The sequence below is a fragment of the Lampris incognitus genome, chromosome 10, assembly GCF_029633865.1.
Source record: "Lampris incognitus isolate fLamInc1 chromosome 10, fLamInc1.hap2, whole genome shotgun sequence".
Lineage (NCBI taxonomy): Eukaryota > Metazoa > Chordata > Actinopteri > Lampriformes > Lampridae > Lampris > Lampris incognitus.
Window position 1 is genome coordinate 46,880,902 of NC_079220.1, and position 19,118 is coordinate 46,900,019.

General features: G+C 51.7%; 1 protein-coding gene across 1 annotated transcript in view; it reads right to left on the reverse strand.

Annotated features, from left to right (window-relative positions):
- olfm2a (olfactomedin 2a) overlaps window positions 1-16,602 on the reverse strand; it is a 32,175-nt gene extending 15,573 nt beyond the window's left edge. The window contains 3 exon segments of the mRNA XM_056288054.1: window positions 2,133-2,282; window positions 16,458-16,487; window positions 16,489-16,602. Of these exon segments, the coding sequence (XP_056144029.1) occupies window positions 2,133-2,282; window positions 16,458-16,487; window positions 16,489-16,602 (294 nt within the window).
- Between the last annotated feature and the right edge of the window lie 2,516 nt (window positions 16,603-19,118).

The window sequence follows — 19,118 nt, forward strand, 5'->3', positions numbered from 1 at the left end:
AGAGAGAGAGAGAGAGAGAGAGAGAGAGAGAGAGAGAGAGAGAGAGAGAGAGAGAGAGAGAGAGAGAGAGAGAGAGAGAGAGAGAGATGGAAAAGGAGTAAGGTGTGTGTGGGGGGGAGTTGCTCGACACTCTCTGTTTAGGTGAAAGGTACTCTGGGTATCTCTCGGTAAAAAAGTCCCATTGCCATTTGGTATTGCACGGCCCTGGTACCCACATGTCATGTATTCAGCCTGCATTCAGACCTTAATCAGAAGCCAGGTAGAACCTCGGTTTGCGAACAGTCCTCTTGCTGGATGTTGTCTACTATACCACCACCCGCAAGGAGGGGGGGGGGCATGTCGCCTGTAGAATGGACCATCACCCAACCAAAGTGGTTTCAGCAAAACCATTGCAATCCGCCCCCCCGCCCCCCAATACATCTCAGATGCATGGAGCCCTGGATTTCCATGCCAATCAACAGGATGTGATGCTCTCTCGTAGCCCAAGATGCATTTTAGTGACGTCGCATGTAAATGGCGTCAAAGATTAAGATATGAAAAGATAAACTAAATAACCCTTATAGGAAAATTCCCTAATTGGCTTGCAGCTACATTGTTGAGCACGTGCGTTTGCTAGTAAGGGTGTGGGTTTGTGTGAGTTTCACATATATAGTTTACCTATTTTGTTACTTTATACGTTCCAAAAACAAAAAAACAAAAACAAAACACTTAACTCATTTTCCGGTTGTGTGTAAGTGAATGGATTTGTTGTTACTTGGTAAATGGGACTCGTGTTTGAACGGCCAAGCATGCACATTTTACTGATTCTGCTTGTTCTTTTTACTTTTTTAAAATTTAAATTTAACAAATTCATTTGAACAATTGGAAAACTGCTCAGCTAAGGCTCGGTAAATCCAATCTCGTGGGTAAATTTAGAACTTTGCCCCCCCCCCGAGGTGATTTATGTTTAATTCCCTTTCAGCCACTCTTTATTCAGAAGACAGCAGCCTAATGAACAAAGAGCGCAGCCTCCTGATCACAGCGCGAGCTCTCATCTGCACGAGCTCTCATCTGCACGGCTGATCAAGCGCGCGCCAGATAAAGCGAGAAAGCGGGTTGTTCACCGAGCAGCCTGTATGTGAAAGGAGCAGCCAGATACAGCATTAACACACTTCATTGTCACCGTCGTGTGTGTGTGCGTGTGCGCGCGCACGTGTGAATGTGCGTGTGTGTGTTTGTGTCTGTGGGTGTGTGTATGCGCATGTGTTGGTGCGTGTGTGCATATGTGCGTGTTTGTACGTGCGTGTGTGCGGGTGTGTGTGTGTGTGAATGTGCTTGTGTGTCTCTGTGTTTGTGTGTGTGTGTGTATGTATGTGCATGTGTGCGGGTGTGTGTGTGTGTGTGTGTGTGTGTGTGTGTGAGAATGTGCTTGTGTGTCTCTGTGTTTGTGTGTGTGTGTGTGTGTACGTGCATGTGTGCGAGTGTGTGTGAATGTGCGTGTGTGTCTGTGTGTGTTTGTGTCTGTGGGTGTGTGTATGTGCGTGCATGTGTTGGTGTGCGCATACATTTGTACGCCGGTGAAATCAACAGTGGAAAGGGAGTAAGGTGTTGGGGTGGGGGGCGGTGCTCGAAACTCTCTCGAGGTGAAAGATACTCTGGGTTTCTACTGGTGGAAAAAGCCCCATTTACATTTGGTATTGCACCACCCTGGGACCCACATGTCATTTATTCAGCCTGCTTTCAGACCTTTGATCAAAAGATGACAGACATAGGGATAGAGCAGTGCGTGTGTGTGTGTGTGTGTGTGTGTGTGATTAATCCCCCCCCCCTCTTTTTTCTCCCCAATTGTATCCCCCAATTACCCCACCCTTCCGAGCCGTCCCAGTCGCTGCTCCACCTCCTCTGACGATCCGGGGAAGGCTGCAGACTACCACATGCCTCCTCCGATACACATCCGACCAAGCCGGAAGTAACACGGGGATTCGAACCAGCGATCCCCGTGTTGGTAGGCAACGGAGGAGACGGCTCCGCTACCCGGACGCTCGCGTGTTAGCGTTTGTGTTTGTGTGCATGTGCGGGACCGTCTCTGCGTGTGCGTGTGTCGTGATTGGGTGTGAGTGACTCAGAGCGAGCGTGTTATTGACAGCCGTCACCTTTTCCATGAGCTGGCGGAGCTGCCTGCTGCGTGGGTCGCGGTTACACATGTTCTGCGCTGGCGCGACCACAGTGCAGATACACTTCCCATCTGCGTCCTGTGCCGAGCTGTAGATCTGCCAGCCCTCCTCCGGGCTCGGGTACAAGGCCTGCAGACACAGGGAAAAACACATCATGTAGACCAGCCGTGCACGCGCGACCCGACCCGGGGCCGTTGTCTGCTGTTGCTGTAGTTTATGAAGAGGTGATGCAAGCGTCGCCATCAATCTGGGAAAAATGTAGCACAGCTATTAAATTGTTTTTCAGTGACTTCATTATTTATGACTTGAAAGTATTCTAGCAATTGTTTTTGGGGCTGCAGGGTGGGGGTGGGGGTGAGGGGGGTGAGGATGGGGGGGGTCCACTGCCTGGTTTGGTCGTGCTCATTCTGTCAGTGGTGGTTAGTTGCAGAGTCATTGTTTCTCACTGGCAAGCTCTGCTGCGACTCTGCCAGAAACTGCTCTTCTCCCAGAGGCAATGACCGGCAATTGATTTGTCTACTACCCAAAATCAGTCCTTGTCCAGTTTTAACATCAGCCAGAGATAGAAAGGACAGACAGACAGACAGACAGACAGACAGACAGACAGACAGAGCCAGGCAAGGCGAAAGACACTGACACGGACAGACAGACAGAGAGACGCGGGCATGGATGCAGAGGCAGAGAAAAGCGGTAGTGAGGATGGGGTGTTGGGACAGATGAGAGGGCAGAAGAGAAAATAAAAGAGAGAGGGGGGGCAGGGGGCGAGAAGACGAGGGACACCGGCGGGAAAGTATCGAGAAATGAAAAAGACAATTTCTCTGCAGACGTGGAGAAAGAGGTTTGCAGGAGGATGAAAAAAAAAGACACAGAAAGAGGGAGCAGGATGAGAGAAAAATTGATATTACATGGGGGGAGGGGGGATGGGGGGATCTGGCAGGCCTGTCTGGAAGCCCAGCATTTAATAAGTTTAGACACACAGAGGAAATGCAGCCGTGCGGGATCGATAACGCCGCTCTTTACCAGTGGAGGAGGGCCGAGGCTGAGAGGATGGATGTCTCTCTTTCCTACTTTCCCAATCAGAAGTAGTGCTGCGCGCGTGCAAATTTGCACGCACATGTGCACACACACACACACACACACACACACACACACACACGCACACACACGAACATGTTGACCCTTACCTACATGAACTCCTCACAGATTGCACACTCCTCCTCCTCAACACTGCGTGTGCATATGTACGCGCGCACACACGCACGCACGTACACATATAGATACACAGCTTGGCAGCTTGTGTGTGCGAGACAGGACCAACACATGCAGGCACACGAGTGTGCAGCACACACACGCACGCACACACGCACGCACACACACACACACACACTATTATAGAATATAAAGTAAATTGTCATGAGATTGGAAGCAGTCGTTCCAGTGATGAAGTTAAAGGGCCATCCCCCTAAGTGAAGGGGAAAAGACCAGGAAATAGAGGTCCCCCGGCTTCTCATTGCCCCCCACTGCTCTTCACCCTGAGCCTTCTCCGTGCCTCGAGCAGCGCTGCGCGGCGCGCGCGTCTCCTCCGGGCGGGCTCGGGGATCAGATTAAAACGTCTGGAGGGACAGAGGGGACCGTGTGATTGGAGTGCAAAGCAGCAGCAGCCGCCCTGCGAGGCAATGTGCTCACTGTCACATCTCGTCACTCCTGCCAATCTCCTGACATCCAACCCCACCCACACTCTCTCTGCTCACCCCCCCCTCTCTCTTGCGCTCTCTTTCTCTCTTTTATTCTCGTGATCTCGTTAGGAGCAAATTTTAAAGCAAGCTGCCAGAATCTGTCTAAATGAGACGGGGCAAGCAGCGGACTAGAGCTGCGGGAGCTCCCGTGGCAGAAAACAGCTGTAACATGCAATATGCAGCTTCCCATCGACCGCAACAACAGCACTGGTCGCACTATTCTGTCCTCACAAGTGCCACTTTGTCTTTTGTGATTGTTTTTTCAATTTCTCCCCTTTTTTTCTCCCCAGTTGTACTTGGCCAATTACCCCACTCTTTCGAGCCGTCCCGGTCGCTGCTCCGACCCCTCTGCCGATCCGGGGAGGGCTGCAGCCTACCGCATGCCTCCTCCCATACATGTGGAGTCGCCAGCCGCTTCTTTTCACCTGACAGTGAGGAATTTCGCCAGGGGGAGGTGGGAGGGTAGCGCGTGGGATGATCACGCTACTCCCCCAGTTCCCCCTTCCCCCTGAACAGGCTCCCCGACCGACCAGAGGAGGCGCTAGTGCAGCGACCAGGACACATCCTCATCAGACTTCCCACCCGCAGACATGGCCACACGGCCAATTGTGTCTGTAGGGACGCCCGACCATGTCGGTGGTAACACGGGGACTCGAACCGCCGATCTCCGTGTTGGCGTGATAATCCACCGAGGGTGTAATTTTCCATTTCCTTTACTTTTCCATGATTCATGCTTGTCACATTAGTGGCAATGCCCCAGCATGACTGGAGTATACGCTATGGACAGAGGCAACATCTGGTGAAAGTGATCGGTGTTTCAGGCCTAATTAGCAGCCCGTTATCTTTGTTATTGAAAGGTATGACTGTCTCGGTTGCTTCAGCCTCTGCAGTGACGTGAGCAGTGTTTTCATGTCGGTCTGCAGCGTCTCATCATTAGGCGCGCTCCTCTAAAGCCGTTCGGCATCACAGGGCTCTTAAGGGTGGAGGGATGACAGAAGTCTGCAGAGGCCAGCGCCTGCCTGTCTGAGCCGGTTGACGAGAAGACAAAACAAAAGAGGAACTTTCCAAAGCTGAAACTCTTCCAGTTTCTCTCTCCGCCACGTCTGACTGTCGATTTGATTTCACCACTGCCTGCGGAGAGATTCTCTTCCCCTGCTTTTCTGCGTGTCTCTCAGCCAATGTCAGGACTTCTGATTTATCAGGGTGCACGCGTGCCTGAAGTTCCGGGTTTCACTTTCTGCATGCAGCCCTCTGTGTTTGTTTAAGGACACTGTATGTACACGTATCCATACATATCAATCAATCAATCAATCAATCAATCAATCAATCAATCAATCAATCAATCAATCAATCAATCAGTGCTCTTTGCATTAGAGCAAGTAGACTTATAGGGAGAAAAATACAAACCTTGTTAAGGGCAAGGCTCAAGTTTGTGTGTGTGTGTGTGTGTGTGCATGGGCGTGTGTGTGCGTGCGTGCATGTGTGTGTGTGTTTGTGAATATGTGTGTGTGTTTGTTTGTGAATATGCGTGTGTGTCTGTGTGTGTCTGTGGGTGTGTGTATGTGTTGGTGTGTGCATACATTTGTACATCGATTTGTACAGAGATGAGAGGGTGTGTGTGTGTGTGCGTGCATGTGTGTGTGCATGTGTGAATGTGCGTGGGTGTCTGTGTGTGTTTGTGTCTGTGGGTGTGTATATGTGTGCATACATTTGTACATCGATTTGTACAGAGATGAGAGGGTTGGTGTGTGTGTGTGTGTGTGCGTGCATGTGTGTGTGTGTGTGAATGTGCGTGGGTGTCTGTGTGTGTTTGTGTCTGTGGGTGTGTATATGTGTGCATACATTTGTATATCGATTTGTACAGAGATGAGAGGGTTGGTGCGCGCGCGCGCGCGCATTTGAATGTGTGCAATTACGTTCCCTGTCATGCCTCATGTGTTTTGGGACATGGAGGTCCAGAAGAAGGGTGTTATGGGAAAACCTATTGTGCCAACGCCAGGTGGATGCAGTATGGTAGGACTCCTGCAGTAGCTACCACGGGAGGGGTTGGGGGCTGCAGGTTGCCATCTCCCCCATCATGGCTGCTAACCACCACTGTGTTAAAAGATGGAGAATGCGTTGCCTCATACCGCAGTTGAGATAGTTACTGTGAAGAGATTTGCATCTTCATGCCATGCATTACCTCATTCATGCATGTGGAGGATGTCTGCCCACGCACCAGATACTCACTTGGGTTTGAAAACATTCCTGGGTAATAGATGCAGAAGTGCGCATCAATATTTTATATTTCTATCAGCTTGAATGTCAGCCATAGTTGGAGTCACACTGGCCTCATTAAAAATGCACAAGGGCAGCAATGTGCCAAATTTCCAATTTCAAAAAGCAATATTGGAAGTGTGTCGGTTGTAATATAATACATGCTTCTTTCATCCTCCGTGTGTTTAAATCCACGCTGTGCTCTTTATGTGTTTTACCAGCAGCAACACATCTCCTCGCTTAATTAATATTTTATAAATGTTGGGTTGAAATAAAGAGCTTATTTGAGTCAGCCTCGATTTCATTACCACCCACATATCCATTCTCTGCACTAATCTATATAATGGCAGTTTGCAGATGGGTTGCAGATGGGAGGGCAGGGGTAGCTCTGAGATGTAATTATGTTTTGCTGTTTGCTCAGCATCTGCTTGCAAACATATCTTTGTATTGTCCCTCGTTAGCGTCTGGTCTTTTCTTTTTTTCTCTTTGTGGTTTACGTGTTTCTCAGCAGTGTTTTAGTTTAGACCCCCTCCCCTTTATCTCTCCAATTATATTGCATCCAGCCAATTACCCCAGTCCTCTGAGCCGTCCTGGTCGCTACTCCACCCCCTCTGCCGATCCGGGGAGGGCTGCAGACTACCACATGCCTCCTCCGATACATGTGGAGTCACCAGCCGCTTCTTTTCACCTGGCAGTGAGGAGTTTCACCGAGGAGACGTAAGCACGTGGGAGGATCACGCTACCCCCCCCCCCCTGAACAGGCGCCCCGACCGACCAGAGGCGGCGCTAGTACAGCGATCAGAACATATACCCACATCCGGCTTCCCACTCGCAGACACGGCCAATTGTGTCTGTGGGGACGCCCGACCAAGCCGGAGGCAACACGGGGATTCGAACCGTCGACCCCCATGTTGGTAGGCAACGGAATAGACCGCCAACGCTTTTTTTTTTTACATGATTCTCATCAAGTTTCTTTCTCATCAGAGAGGGGGTGGCTCATCTAACATACCATCCATTTTCGGCAGCGCACAAATATCACCTCAGTACGGCGACTCAAATCTCGTCACGTGATTTGGGTCGGCGTGCGTTGTCCTGCTGGGTCGCATGGGAAGTGGTTTCCACTCTGGGGGTGCTGGCGGGAGGTCATAGCCGAGGGTGCTGCCTTCCCATCCTGGGCGATGAGACAGGCCGAGCGTCTCGCTATAGGGCTGCCGCTTAGCTCGCGCTCCGGGGTCCGGGGGGCTAATCCTCCGCTTCCCGGACGCAGACGGCGGTTTCGGAGGGGAAGAAGCCTCCCAGAAATGCCTCCATTAGACATGGCGGATGAAACGGAATATTTAAGTAGCAGATTTGAGGCTGTCACACTCACGGCTGCCATGCAAAAGCCCATTAAGGAGACGACAGCGGCAATAAGAAACAACAGGGGATTGGAGTTAGGGGAGGGGATTAAGAATCAATGGGGCTTAAGTCGGTGAAATGAAAATTGAATTATTCTTAAATCGTCTGACTTGCCCCCTTCAAATACACAGCCCCAGGGGTCCTCTACTTCCAAGGCATCGCCGCTGACAGCCCGGCCGTTTGCAACCCCAACGACCCAGCGTGTCATTAGTTTAACCACAACCCCGCCATCCTGCTATACACGAACTGACACGAGAGAAAGATGCTGATAGGCGGGCGGGAGGGCGGGAGGGCTGAGAGCCTGGCTGGAAAGACAGGGAAAGGGACGTGATTTCACCGAGAGGGGGGGACATTTCCCTCGGTTACTTCAAAATGGTGGAGACGAGCCCGGTCACGGCGCTGAATGACGTCACCCGTAACGCCTGCTAAGAAAGGAGGCAAAGGAGGCAAACTATGGGACACAGGAGAGAGCAGAGCCTCTGCTCCTCGCTAGATGAAAATCGATCCATCCTGAACAACTGAACAACTAGCGACCATCTCTATAAATTAGAAAGAAAACACTCTTTAAATTCTCCTGCACACGCTGCTGAGGATAGATATTTCGATTTCTCTACGCGCACTAAATGGTCATATGTGATTTCCAATACTTCGCAACAATAACAAAATGGATTTATCTCGTACAGCTAATGAGAAGAGTACCGCTAGACCTACCAACACAAACAGAGCTCTCCTCCACAGCGCCAAGAGGCGTGCCCTGCCTTCGCAGAAGACTATTAGCCAAATCAGCCTGTTAATGTCAGGGCGGTGAGCCTGCAGGGCCGGTGTGCCTGCGGGCCGGTGAGCCTGCGGGGCCGGTGTGCCTGCGGGGCCGGTGAGCCTGCAGGGCTGGTGAGCCTGCGGGGACGGTGTGCCTGCGGGGGCCGGTGAGCCTGCGGGGACGGTGAGCCTGCAGGGCCGGTGTGCCTGCAGAATCTGGCCTCCAGGACTGACTTTCTCTGCTGTTTCGTCAGGCCCTGGTGCCGGCCGCCGTACAGCAAGACCTAAATGAGATCATAAATCGGTAGCTTCTGCTTTATGAGCATGACAGGAAGTCTATTGCAACGTTCATAAGCAGCACGCATAAGGGGGCGAGCAGGGCCCACCTTCATGCGGGAGAGAGAGAGAGGAGGCTGCCACGATACGTACAGAAAGCTCAGTGGTGTTTGAGATGCTGAATCGCCATGGAGGACGGACAGCTGAGACAGTGTTGGGTGGTCTAACAAAGTGTTGAAAGAGAGAGAGGGAGAGGGAGAGAGAGAGGGAGAGAGAGAGAGGGAGAGAAAGAGAGAGAGTTCAGTGGCCATGATAGTCATGTTGTTTTTTTTTAAGATGGATGTTACTGCCAGTGGGTCTGTAGAGCCTGTAGATGGTTTGAAAGTGAGGTTGAGAAAAAATGCTGTGCACACTTCTCTCTCTCTCTCTCTCTCTCTCTCTCTCTCTCTCTCTCTCTCTCTCTCTCTCTCTCTCTCTCTCTCTCTCTCTCTCTCTCTCTCTCCATCTCTCTCTCTCTCTCTTCGATCCCCACGTTCTCTAACTTCAATGCCAGCTTTCTCTATCGTGGCTCTCTTGGTATTTTTCTACCCGTCTCTCTCTATGTATCTATCACATTCTCCACCACCCCACCACACTCCTCTCTCTCTCTCTCTCTCTCTCTCTCTCTCTCTCTCTCTCTCTCTCTCTCTCTCTCTCTCTCTCTCTCTCTCTTTTGCTCTCGCTCTCTTTTTACAGAGTGATGGGTGCTGCCAGCCAGGCGTTGCCTCCCTTATATGCTGCCTCCATGACACATTTACAAGGAGAAGCAGGAACATCTGTCCCTGCTCGCCTCAGACAGAAAGAGCTCCACTCCATCCATGGTACAGGCCACAAGATCAGCTCTCATTTCCTTTATTGTGTAGCTTTGTCATAACGGAGCCACACATAGGTACACACACACACACACACACACACACACACACACACACACACACACACACACACACACACACACACACGTGCACTCATTTTGAAATCAGCAGTTGCTCGGCTCTCGGTGCACAGACCAGCTGCCACATCTTTAGAATAAACTTAATGAAGACTCCCGCCGCTGGCCGCCCGGTCCACCCGGAGAGAAAACGGATTAGTGCAAACAGCGCTGCATAGCTGCCGGCCAGTAACGTGACTCATAAACTCATCATATGTTTCTCTGTTCTGCCCCCCCTCCATCCCCCCTGCAACATCCCCCCTCCCCCCCGCTTGAAACCTCCTGCTATGTTCGACTCCTGCTGGCCGCCACCCCTCCACCGTCTCCTCACGCTCGCCGGGTCACCTGCTCCCCGCTCACTCCCATCTGCGTCACCGCAACAGGAGGGGCGGGACCGGGTTTGTCTTTCAAACCACTTTTGCAGCTGGGGGCTTTTTGAAAACGCGCTTTCATTGTAAGGCACCGAATGGCCGTTATCAGCTGTCATCGGGCCATAGATATGCGGGAGTATGGGCCAACTCTACCTCCTCATTGGCTCAGCCGGCCGTTATCAGCGAGTCGTTCGTTTGATCACGGCCAAGGCTCTGATCACGGCACGGGCGTCCACGTGACTGTTCACTTTGCAGCGAAACCAAACTAAGGTTAAATGGCGGACATGTCTTTTATTCCCGGTTGAAAATGCACTATGCGCCGCGAAGGCGTCGCCTGGACGGGGTTTGCCCCTCACATCAGCCCTAGCCCCAACCCTAACCCCTTCACTCCACGAAGATTCTGAAAATAAAATGCACTAACTCTTAAAATACTGCATTTTCAACTGAGAATAGAAGATATGTCAGCCATTTAACGTTAGTTTAGTTTTGCTGCAAAGAAACAGTCACGTGACGTGGACGCAGAAACAGTCACGTGCCGTGACGCAGCCATGAGACGTGCCGTGATCAAACGAACGAATCGCTGATAACGGCCTGCTGAGCCAATGAGGAGGCAGAGTAGGCCCACACTATCATATCTGTGGTCCGATGACGGCTGGTAACGGCCATTTAACTGACTGATAACAGTCGAAGTAGGCGCGTCTTTCATTCCCGGTTTTTTGTCCCTCTGTCTTTCCCTTCCTGGCTGGGACTTGTTTTTGTGTTTTACTTGATAGGAAAAAAGTTCCATGGTTTTACAGGTGTTGCTATCGGTAGTAGCTCTCGCGGTAGACGTAGCGGGAACATCTATTAGCAATGGCGGTCTGCTCAAGCCCAGTCGGAGACTTAAGGGCAGAGCATGGTGGCGTACTTGACAGCTCGGCTGTGACAGCCAGTTTTCCGTTTTTGGGAGAAAGCTACTACATCTACGGTGGGTGCCCCGGTGAAACACTACTGTGGTGCCCTGGTGAAACGCTACTACATCTACGGTGGGTGACCCGGTGAAACACTACTACATCTACGGTGGGTGCCCCGGTGAAACACTACTGTGGTGCCCTGGTGAAACGCTACTACATCTACGGTGGGTGACCCGGCGAAACGCTACTACATCTACGGTGGTGACCGGCGAAACGCTACTACATCTACGGTGGTGACCCGGTGAAACGCTACTACATCTACGGTGGGTGACCCGGTGAAACGCTACTACATCTACGGTGGGTGACCCGGCGAAACGCTACTACATCTACGGTGGTGACCCGGCGAAACGCTACTACATCTACGGTGGGTGACCCGGCGAAACGCTACTACATCTACGGTGGGTGACCCGGCGAAACGCTACTACATCTACGGTGGTGACCCGGCGAAACGCTACTACATCAACGGTGGGTGACCCGGCGAAACGCTACTACATCTACGGGTGGTGACCCGGTCAAACGCTACTACATCTACGGTGGGTGCCCTGGTGAAAAGCAGCCGTCATCTATTCTGCTGTCAGCCGGGTGTGCCCAGGCCCCATCATGTCTGAGACCAAACAGAAGTAGGTTGGTGAGACTGGCAGTGTGGATGGCGAGTAAAAAATGTTGTTGTAGGGTTCATCCAGGTGGCGTGGCGGTGTACTCCGTTGCCTACCAACACGGGGATCGCCAGTTTGAATCCTTGTGTTTCCTCCGGCTTGGTCGGGTGTCCCTTCAGGCACCTTTGGCCGTGTCTGCGGGTAGGAAGCCGGATGTGGGTATGTGTCCTGGTCGCTGCACTAGCGCCTCCTCTGGTCGGTCGGGTCGCCTGTTTGGGGGGGGGGGTTGAGGGGAATAACGGGATCCTCCCACGTGCGACATCCTCCTGGGGAAACGTCTCAGTGTCAGGTGAAAAGAAAGAAGCGGTTGGCGACTCCACATGTATCGGAGGAGGCTAATTGGGGTAATTGGCCGGATACAATTGGGGGTAAAAAGGGGGGGGGAATGATAATAATAAAAAATGTTGGTGTAAACCTGTGAATCTCTGTGAGCACGATCGTGCTGGTTTGTATGAGTGATGTGGGGCTGCACCGCTCAGGAGGTAGAACGGGTTGCCTAGTAATCGGAAGGTTGCTAGTTTGATCCCCGGCTCCTCCAGACAGCGTGTCGAAGTGTTGTTGAGCAAGACACTGAACCCCTAACTGCTCCTGATGAGCAGGTTGGTGCCTTGCATGGCAGCCTCCACCATCAGGGTATGAATGTGTGTGTGTGGGAGTGGGTGGATGTGAGGTGTGCACTGCAAAGTGTTTTGAGTGGCTTTTGGACAAGAAAAGCGCTCTATAAATGCAGTCCATTTACCATTTATATATGTCATCATCCGAAAAAGCTCCTGAAGGGCGAAGCAGTGATTAGGGCGGGGGCCTCGGGGCACGGCTGGCTGGAATCTAATGCTCGTATTTGCAAATGCAAGATGTGAAAAGTCAATTATTGCACAAACTACTGAGGCTGGAGTCAAGTTGTGCTTTGGCGCAATCTGGCACATTATCATCCAAGGAAGGAAAATGTTTTCAAGACAAACTGTATTAAAGTGATGACCTCCATTGGAAGGCTGGCTGCTGTTTTCCGGCCCTCCGCATCCACTTCACGTTTCAGATCCAGAGTAGGACATCTGCCCGGGTGTGGACTGGAATGAACCCAGGATGAGGCAGAACAGTAAAAAAAAGTGTAGTGCCCCAATAAAACGCTGCAGCAGTGTTTAATCTGACCCCAGCATCACATGCACGCCGAGGACCCGTCTTACAGCCATCTTTATGAGACTGCACGGTGGCTGTGATAAAGTTTACAGGTGCAGGCATAGAAAGACGCTCGGTGACCCCCTGAGGTCCCGGCTCATGGTGAGCTGCCGCTGTGTGCTCCACCTCTGAAGGCCAGATATATTCTCTACACCTTGCTGCGTCACTGACTTCCTGTTATTTCAACAAACTCCAAGTCAAGTTGACTTGAGTTGGTCAACTTTTCATCGATATCCGCATGTACCTCCCCCCCCGGAATACACACACACACACTGTCTCTCTGCCCCCATTCTCTCGAACACACACACACACACACACACACACACACACACACACACACACACACACACACACACACACTCTCTCTCTCTCTCTCAAACACACACACACATCTCATCGATATCCGCATATAGTACACGCTGTGGAACACACATACACACACACACACACACACACACACACACAGGCTACATACGCACAAACACAATCGAAGACAAAGGCACACACACTAATGTAAATAAATGTGCACGGCATAATTAAGACATGCGTGCAGTTATAGACCCTCACACAGGAACACGTGTGTGTATATACACGCACACACACAGGCTACACACATGCACAATCAAAGATAAATCAAGGCCCACACACACACACACTAATGCAAATAAATGTGCATGCACATGCACACACACACACATGCACAATCAAAGACAAACAAAGCCCCCCACCACCACACACGCGCGCGCACACACACACACACACACAGAGTAACAGTAAGAGGTATAAAGATGTACTGTAGACATGCTTAACCTGGCAAGGCTGTACAGACATGCTGGTACCATATGATCTGAGGCGTGCTGACTTCCACCATCTCGTTCAGCAACATGGATTTGCACTCTCCAGATGTGGCCGAGCATCCGGTTGAGTGCTGTCACAGAAAGGCCTGCATGAACTCTTGTCAGCTGCCTTGTTTGGATCAGCTGGTCGGGGGCCGTGGGGCCCAGAGCGAGTGAAGCAGACTCTGATTTGAGCTGTGAGCTGTGAGAAAGCAGGACATATACAATACGGCGACGAAGAGGGCGCTCTGCTGGGACTCGGAGCCACCGTGCATGGCTGTCAAGCGCGCTGGTGTCCCCGCGTCACAAGACCGCCCGCTGTGTTTGGTTCGAGCTCCGAACGCCTCGTGGGTCACGGCTGCCGCCCGCCGAGACTGTCACGCGCAAATGACTTATTCATAGTGATAGAGCTTGGAGACAAGCTTTTCAAGGTTTTGGATGAATCTTTCATAGCCCCCCCCCGCCCCCCCCCACGAGAGAAAGACACTCTTGACTTAAAGCGTAGACGCCACCCCTGTCACGGCCGCCTCGTGTAATGTTTGCCGGTTTCTGTCAGACTGGCTCATTGGGTTTGATGGAAGGTGGAGATAAGCTGCAGCTTCTCCTCCGCCGGCTGGTAATTAGCTCCGCTGCTCTGACATCACCCGTCCACTGCCGTAATACCTCATGGCACGCGGGCCTTTTGAAATGGAAATAGCGAGGGCGGCTTCCAGCCACGAGCTCGGATCTAAACGAGTTTACCGATGGCTCGAAGAAGAAAACAAGCGGTTGTTATAAAACGTGGCAGCGAGATAATCGTCTCCTCATTGATTACTATGGGCGTTTATCCTGCAGACAGCTTTCAGAGAAGCCACTATTTATTAACATGTTCCTCTTACCGCTGTTCAATTATAGACTTCGGCGCCATTAATAATTCATGCGCACCTTCCGCTTTGATATGGCCAGAGAGAATTGATGATGATGGTGGTTATTATGATGTCGAACCCGAAGACACCGGCTCAGATCCGTCTAAATCCAACCGCACTTGTAGCTGGTTGTGTTTCCTGGCCTGCCAACGAGGTCATCATTTCAACCCGGCTAACGCGTTGCTCACACGGCGGTTCGACCCCGGCGCCTCTCCGTGAGACAAAGCCGAGACGCAGCGCAGCGCACGTTTTAATGCTGCGCTGTATTAATGACACCCCTGCGATGGAGTCTACCACAAACAGAGGGACCTTTACCCCGACGTCGTTATGCCCGAGCACGCGCACACAGCCCCCAATTCAGGCATGCATGCGCAGTTAAAGGCCCTCACACAGGAACAAGTGCGCGCGCACACACACACACACACACACACACACAAATTCAGACATGCATGCACAGTTATAGACCCTCACTCAGAACACGTGCACGCACACATACACACGCGCGCGCACACACACGTACTTCCGGATGGACAAAGATTCCCCCTGGTACGTGCAGTCATTGCAGCGGAGCACGGTGTTTATTAATGGGTGAGGTGCAATGAAAGCTGGGAGCAGAGGCCATCATCCACAGCTAATGGCCCAGAAAACATCCCCCAGCCCCTTGACATCTCTGCAAGTGACTGTTTTATCTCCCACATGTACACCAAGACTGACAGGCACACGCGTGTGTGTTTAAGCGTGTTTATGTGTTTTTGTCTGTCTGCATGCTTGTGTGTCTGTGTTTGCGTGTGCGTTCGCGTGTATGTGCACACGTGTTCCTGTGTGAGGGTTTATAACTGCATGCGTGCCTGAGTTTGGGGATGTGTGTGTGTGTGTGTGTGTGTGTGTGTGTGTGTGTGTGTGTGCGTGCATGTGTTCCTGTGTGAGGGCGTATAACTGTGCATGCATGCATGCATGCCTCAATTTGGGGATGCGCGTGCGTGCGTGTGTGCGCGCGTGCGCGCAGAGGCGTGTCTATTTGTGTCTGTGACATTAAAAAAAAACTAAAACACAAAAACTTACATTTTCACGGTGCCAAAATTGTTCAAGTTATTATTCCAAAAATGAAACACAAGTCAAATAAAGCGAATGAACAATGCAGTATCATTTTCAGGCACGCTGCGCGCGCTGCAATTTAGTTAATGAGCACTTCCTCCAAAGCATTTCCCCGTGCCACCTTGATGAACTCTGAGCGTTTTAATCAAGGGGACTGATGAGACTTTGAAGCAAATGGGGCTATTGTGGATGAAAGCGTGTGTTAGTGTGTGTGTGTGTGTGGGGGGGTGGTGGTGGGGGATTAAGACATATTTGTAACGGAAACAGAGCCCAGACCTCCCAATCTACCCCCCCCCCCATTACTTCTAATTCGCTACACCATCCATCCCACCTCCAACCCCCCTCTCCTCATCCGGGCGATGACTGACAGATGGGATCAAGCCCAACATCACTCAGCACACTTCTGCCTGCAGAATATGATCTACCGCGCTCATTCGCACCCCTCTCCTCTCCTCCGCCATCGCTCTCAGTCGCGGGCTCGCCGCTCCGACCTCGTCATACCTTAATCACCTCTCAAAACATTCACGCTAGGCGGGATCATTATTCTCACATGCATGTCTTCCCCCATCATTTCTCTAATGCTATGACAACACACACTCTTGAGACAGACCCCCCTGTCCCCCACTTCCCCCCCTTCCGCGCCCTGCTGCGAGACCTCTCTTTCCCCCTTTGCTGTTTATGTTGACACACGCAAACACCAGAATTCCCCGGCACACATGCATCCTTTCTCTCACTACCACGCTGTCTGCTCTCTGATGCTCCTCCTGAGTCTCCCTCTCTCTCTCTCTCTGTCATCATTTGTTCTCTGTCGTTCTTTCTGTCTCTCTCCTTCCTTTTTTCCATATGCACATGTTGGTATTTACATGCAAGTACAGTGTGGACGAGCACACAGACAAAAAATAAAAAATGCAAAAGTAGTTACGCACGCTGACGATCCTCTCAGAGGTCCCCCCCTCTGGAGATGGTGGTCCCGTTGAGTCCCACCAGAGAGGGCAGAGTCTGGGACATCCAGTTGGTCACCATGGCCATGGTGCTGAGCACCGCCCCGATCTTCAGCATGGGGACGCTCATGTTTTCCTTCCCGATGGGCCCCAGCACGCGCGAGACCCTACAGCCAGCCCTCCCCGGTCCTGCTCGGCTTTACCCCCTCACCTCAGCTCTGGTGGACCCCGCTCCGCTCCGCTGGCGCTGGACTCAGATAGCCTAGTTAATGGGGGAGTGGAGGGGGGTGGGGGTGGGAGGGGGTGGACGCTCAGCCTCAGCAATTTTAAAGGTCTGAGAGGCGGCTGAGCTACAGGACCTGTGCCACAAGGTGCGCCAGCGGCGAGAAGGTTTGTCCGAGGCGAGAGTCACAGACCGGCTGGAGGAGGAGAGCAACTCGCATCCAGCCGCATCACGCTGGAATCCTCCCTGTCAGAGTGACTGCCTCAGATTCACCCCCTCCCTCCCTCCTCCCTCCTCTCTCTTGCTCCCACTTTCTCTCTCTCTCTCACTCACTCACTCTCTCTCTCTCTCTCTTTTACTCATGATGCAGAGCTGCGCATTGGCTGCTTCTCCATATCATCCCCCTCCCAATTGGCTCCCGCGCTTCCTACCAGCCCTAATTTACATGCATCCATCTACCCCCCCTTCTCTGACATCTGCCAGTTGTTTTATGAGTCACGGATCAGTGTGTTGCACACATATTTTTCTTTCCTTTTCTTTTTTTTTGTGGGGGGGGGTGCGGATGGGGTTGTAGTGGAGCTTAGAGGAGAAATAGATATTAGAGGGTCGATCCTGTGATTCGCCTTACATGACACGGTTACACTGCTATGCTCAGTTTCATCCTAGTCGCGTTAGCCAGCGAGCTGCCCGGTGGCATCACCTTTCCTCTGCGCTAGATGGAGGATTCGGGGGGGGGGGGTAGACAGATAGGTGGAGGGTTGGAATGATGGATGTACAAAGCGATGGCCTGGGGGTGGATGAGGCGGAGGGCATGCAGGCAGGTGGGTTGGCAGGGGTATTAATGTGGAAAGGGGACGAGGAGGCTCTTCCTGATAGCTCATCAGTCACGCCGCCCCGTGACACCTCCTTAATCAGCCGGTGACACGCACCCCTGTCCTACGCCACCTGTCACGCCAAGCTACCACACACACACCGCAGCTGGCTCTCGCCACTTAGCTTGCCTCGCTGACTCACGGAACGCCGTTGCCCATAAGCAGAGATGCCCACGGAGAGGGAGTGGTGTGGGAGAAGGAGTGATGTTTGAAATGAGACGCAGCCATCGATACACTTGTAGATGTGTTGCCCTTACCATGAGTGAGACCCCCCCCCACACACACTTCATCGTTACTATTGTTTGTTTGATTGCTATAACTGGAGAGCCTCAAGCTCTCACCCTGGTCACAGCAGGTTCTCCCGGGTCTGATTTCTGACCGTTTGCACCGCCAACTTGTTCAGCTTTGTCTCAGCTGCGGGGCTTTTCGTCAGCGCCACTTAACACCCTAAACCATCCATGCATAATGATGACATAACGACTCTCGCTCCTGCAAAACGGCCAGGTCATAGCCTCATCATGCCGTTTCCCTGCTTTGCTGGCTTATTCCTTTTGTCAGCCCATGCTTTTTTGCTCTCTTCCCTCTCCAGCAACTTGGGCTGAGTGATACGGGCTCGGCCGTGTGGGGTTGTGCTGTGGTGTGATATGAGAGGAGACAGCTTTCTGAGCACCATCCAAAACATGTCAGCCATCTTCAACTCACCTGCTGGCTGGCAGCGTGCTTATTGCTGCATTGCTGCAGCAAGATTGCCCTCAGTGTGGTGACTGGGGGAATTACGCTGACCTTGTTGTCAAACATGGCAAACACTGGTTCAGGTCTGCAGGCCCTATGTATGAAACTGATCCCAAGCAGTTTTGGTGTAATGTTAGTATATCAAGGAGATGTTGAGCGGAAAATGTGTCATCAAGATGTAGAGCCACACTTGCACGCATTGTCTGATACAAGTTATACAAAGACAAATGAAGCCATGATATGTGATGACTATATGAACGGGCGAATACAGACAAACACACAGAAATGGGCTTTCTGAGAGTGGCTATGGCAGGGTGCCGGGATGAAGATAAGTGGGAATAGACCAGATGGAAACTGAAGAGACTGCAGCGAGTAAACCTTCATGTAGTTGCCATTTACATTTTGTAATCACATTTTACACAAGCGTTTGGACATCCGGCTGAGTAAGTGGTCTTAAACCGTGTGCCACCGAGGTCCGTGTGCCCATAGTCATGAATTCCAGCCAAAACACAGGGCCAGATATTCCACTGAATAGTTTAGAAATCTTCAAAATCAGCAGGTGAACAAGGCAGCTTGGAATAAACTCCTACATCTGCACAGACGGCCCTCGTTGCAGAGGAGACCAGTGATCCAAGCTGCTCACCTCCTCAGATTTGGTCTACAAGGAAATAGAGACATGGCATTTTTATCGATGACGACTTCATGTGAGATTCTGTGCCTAAAATAGTGGCAATGTGGATACAAAAAGTGTAGAAGCACAAAGTTGTAGGCAAGCACAACCGTCGCAAGGGCTCTGCAAAGTAGGCAACCATACAGGGC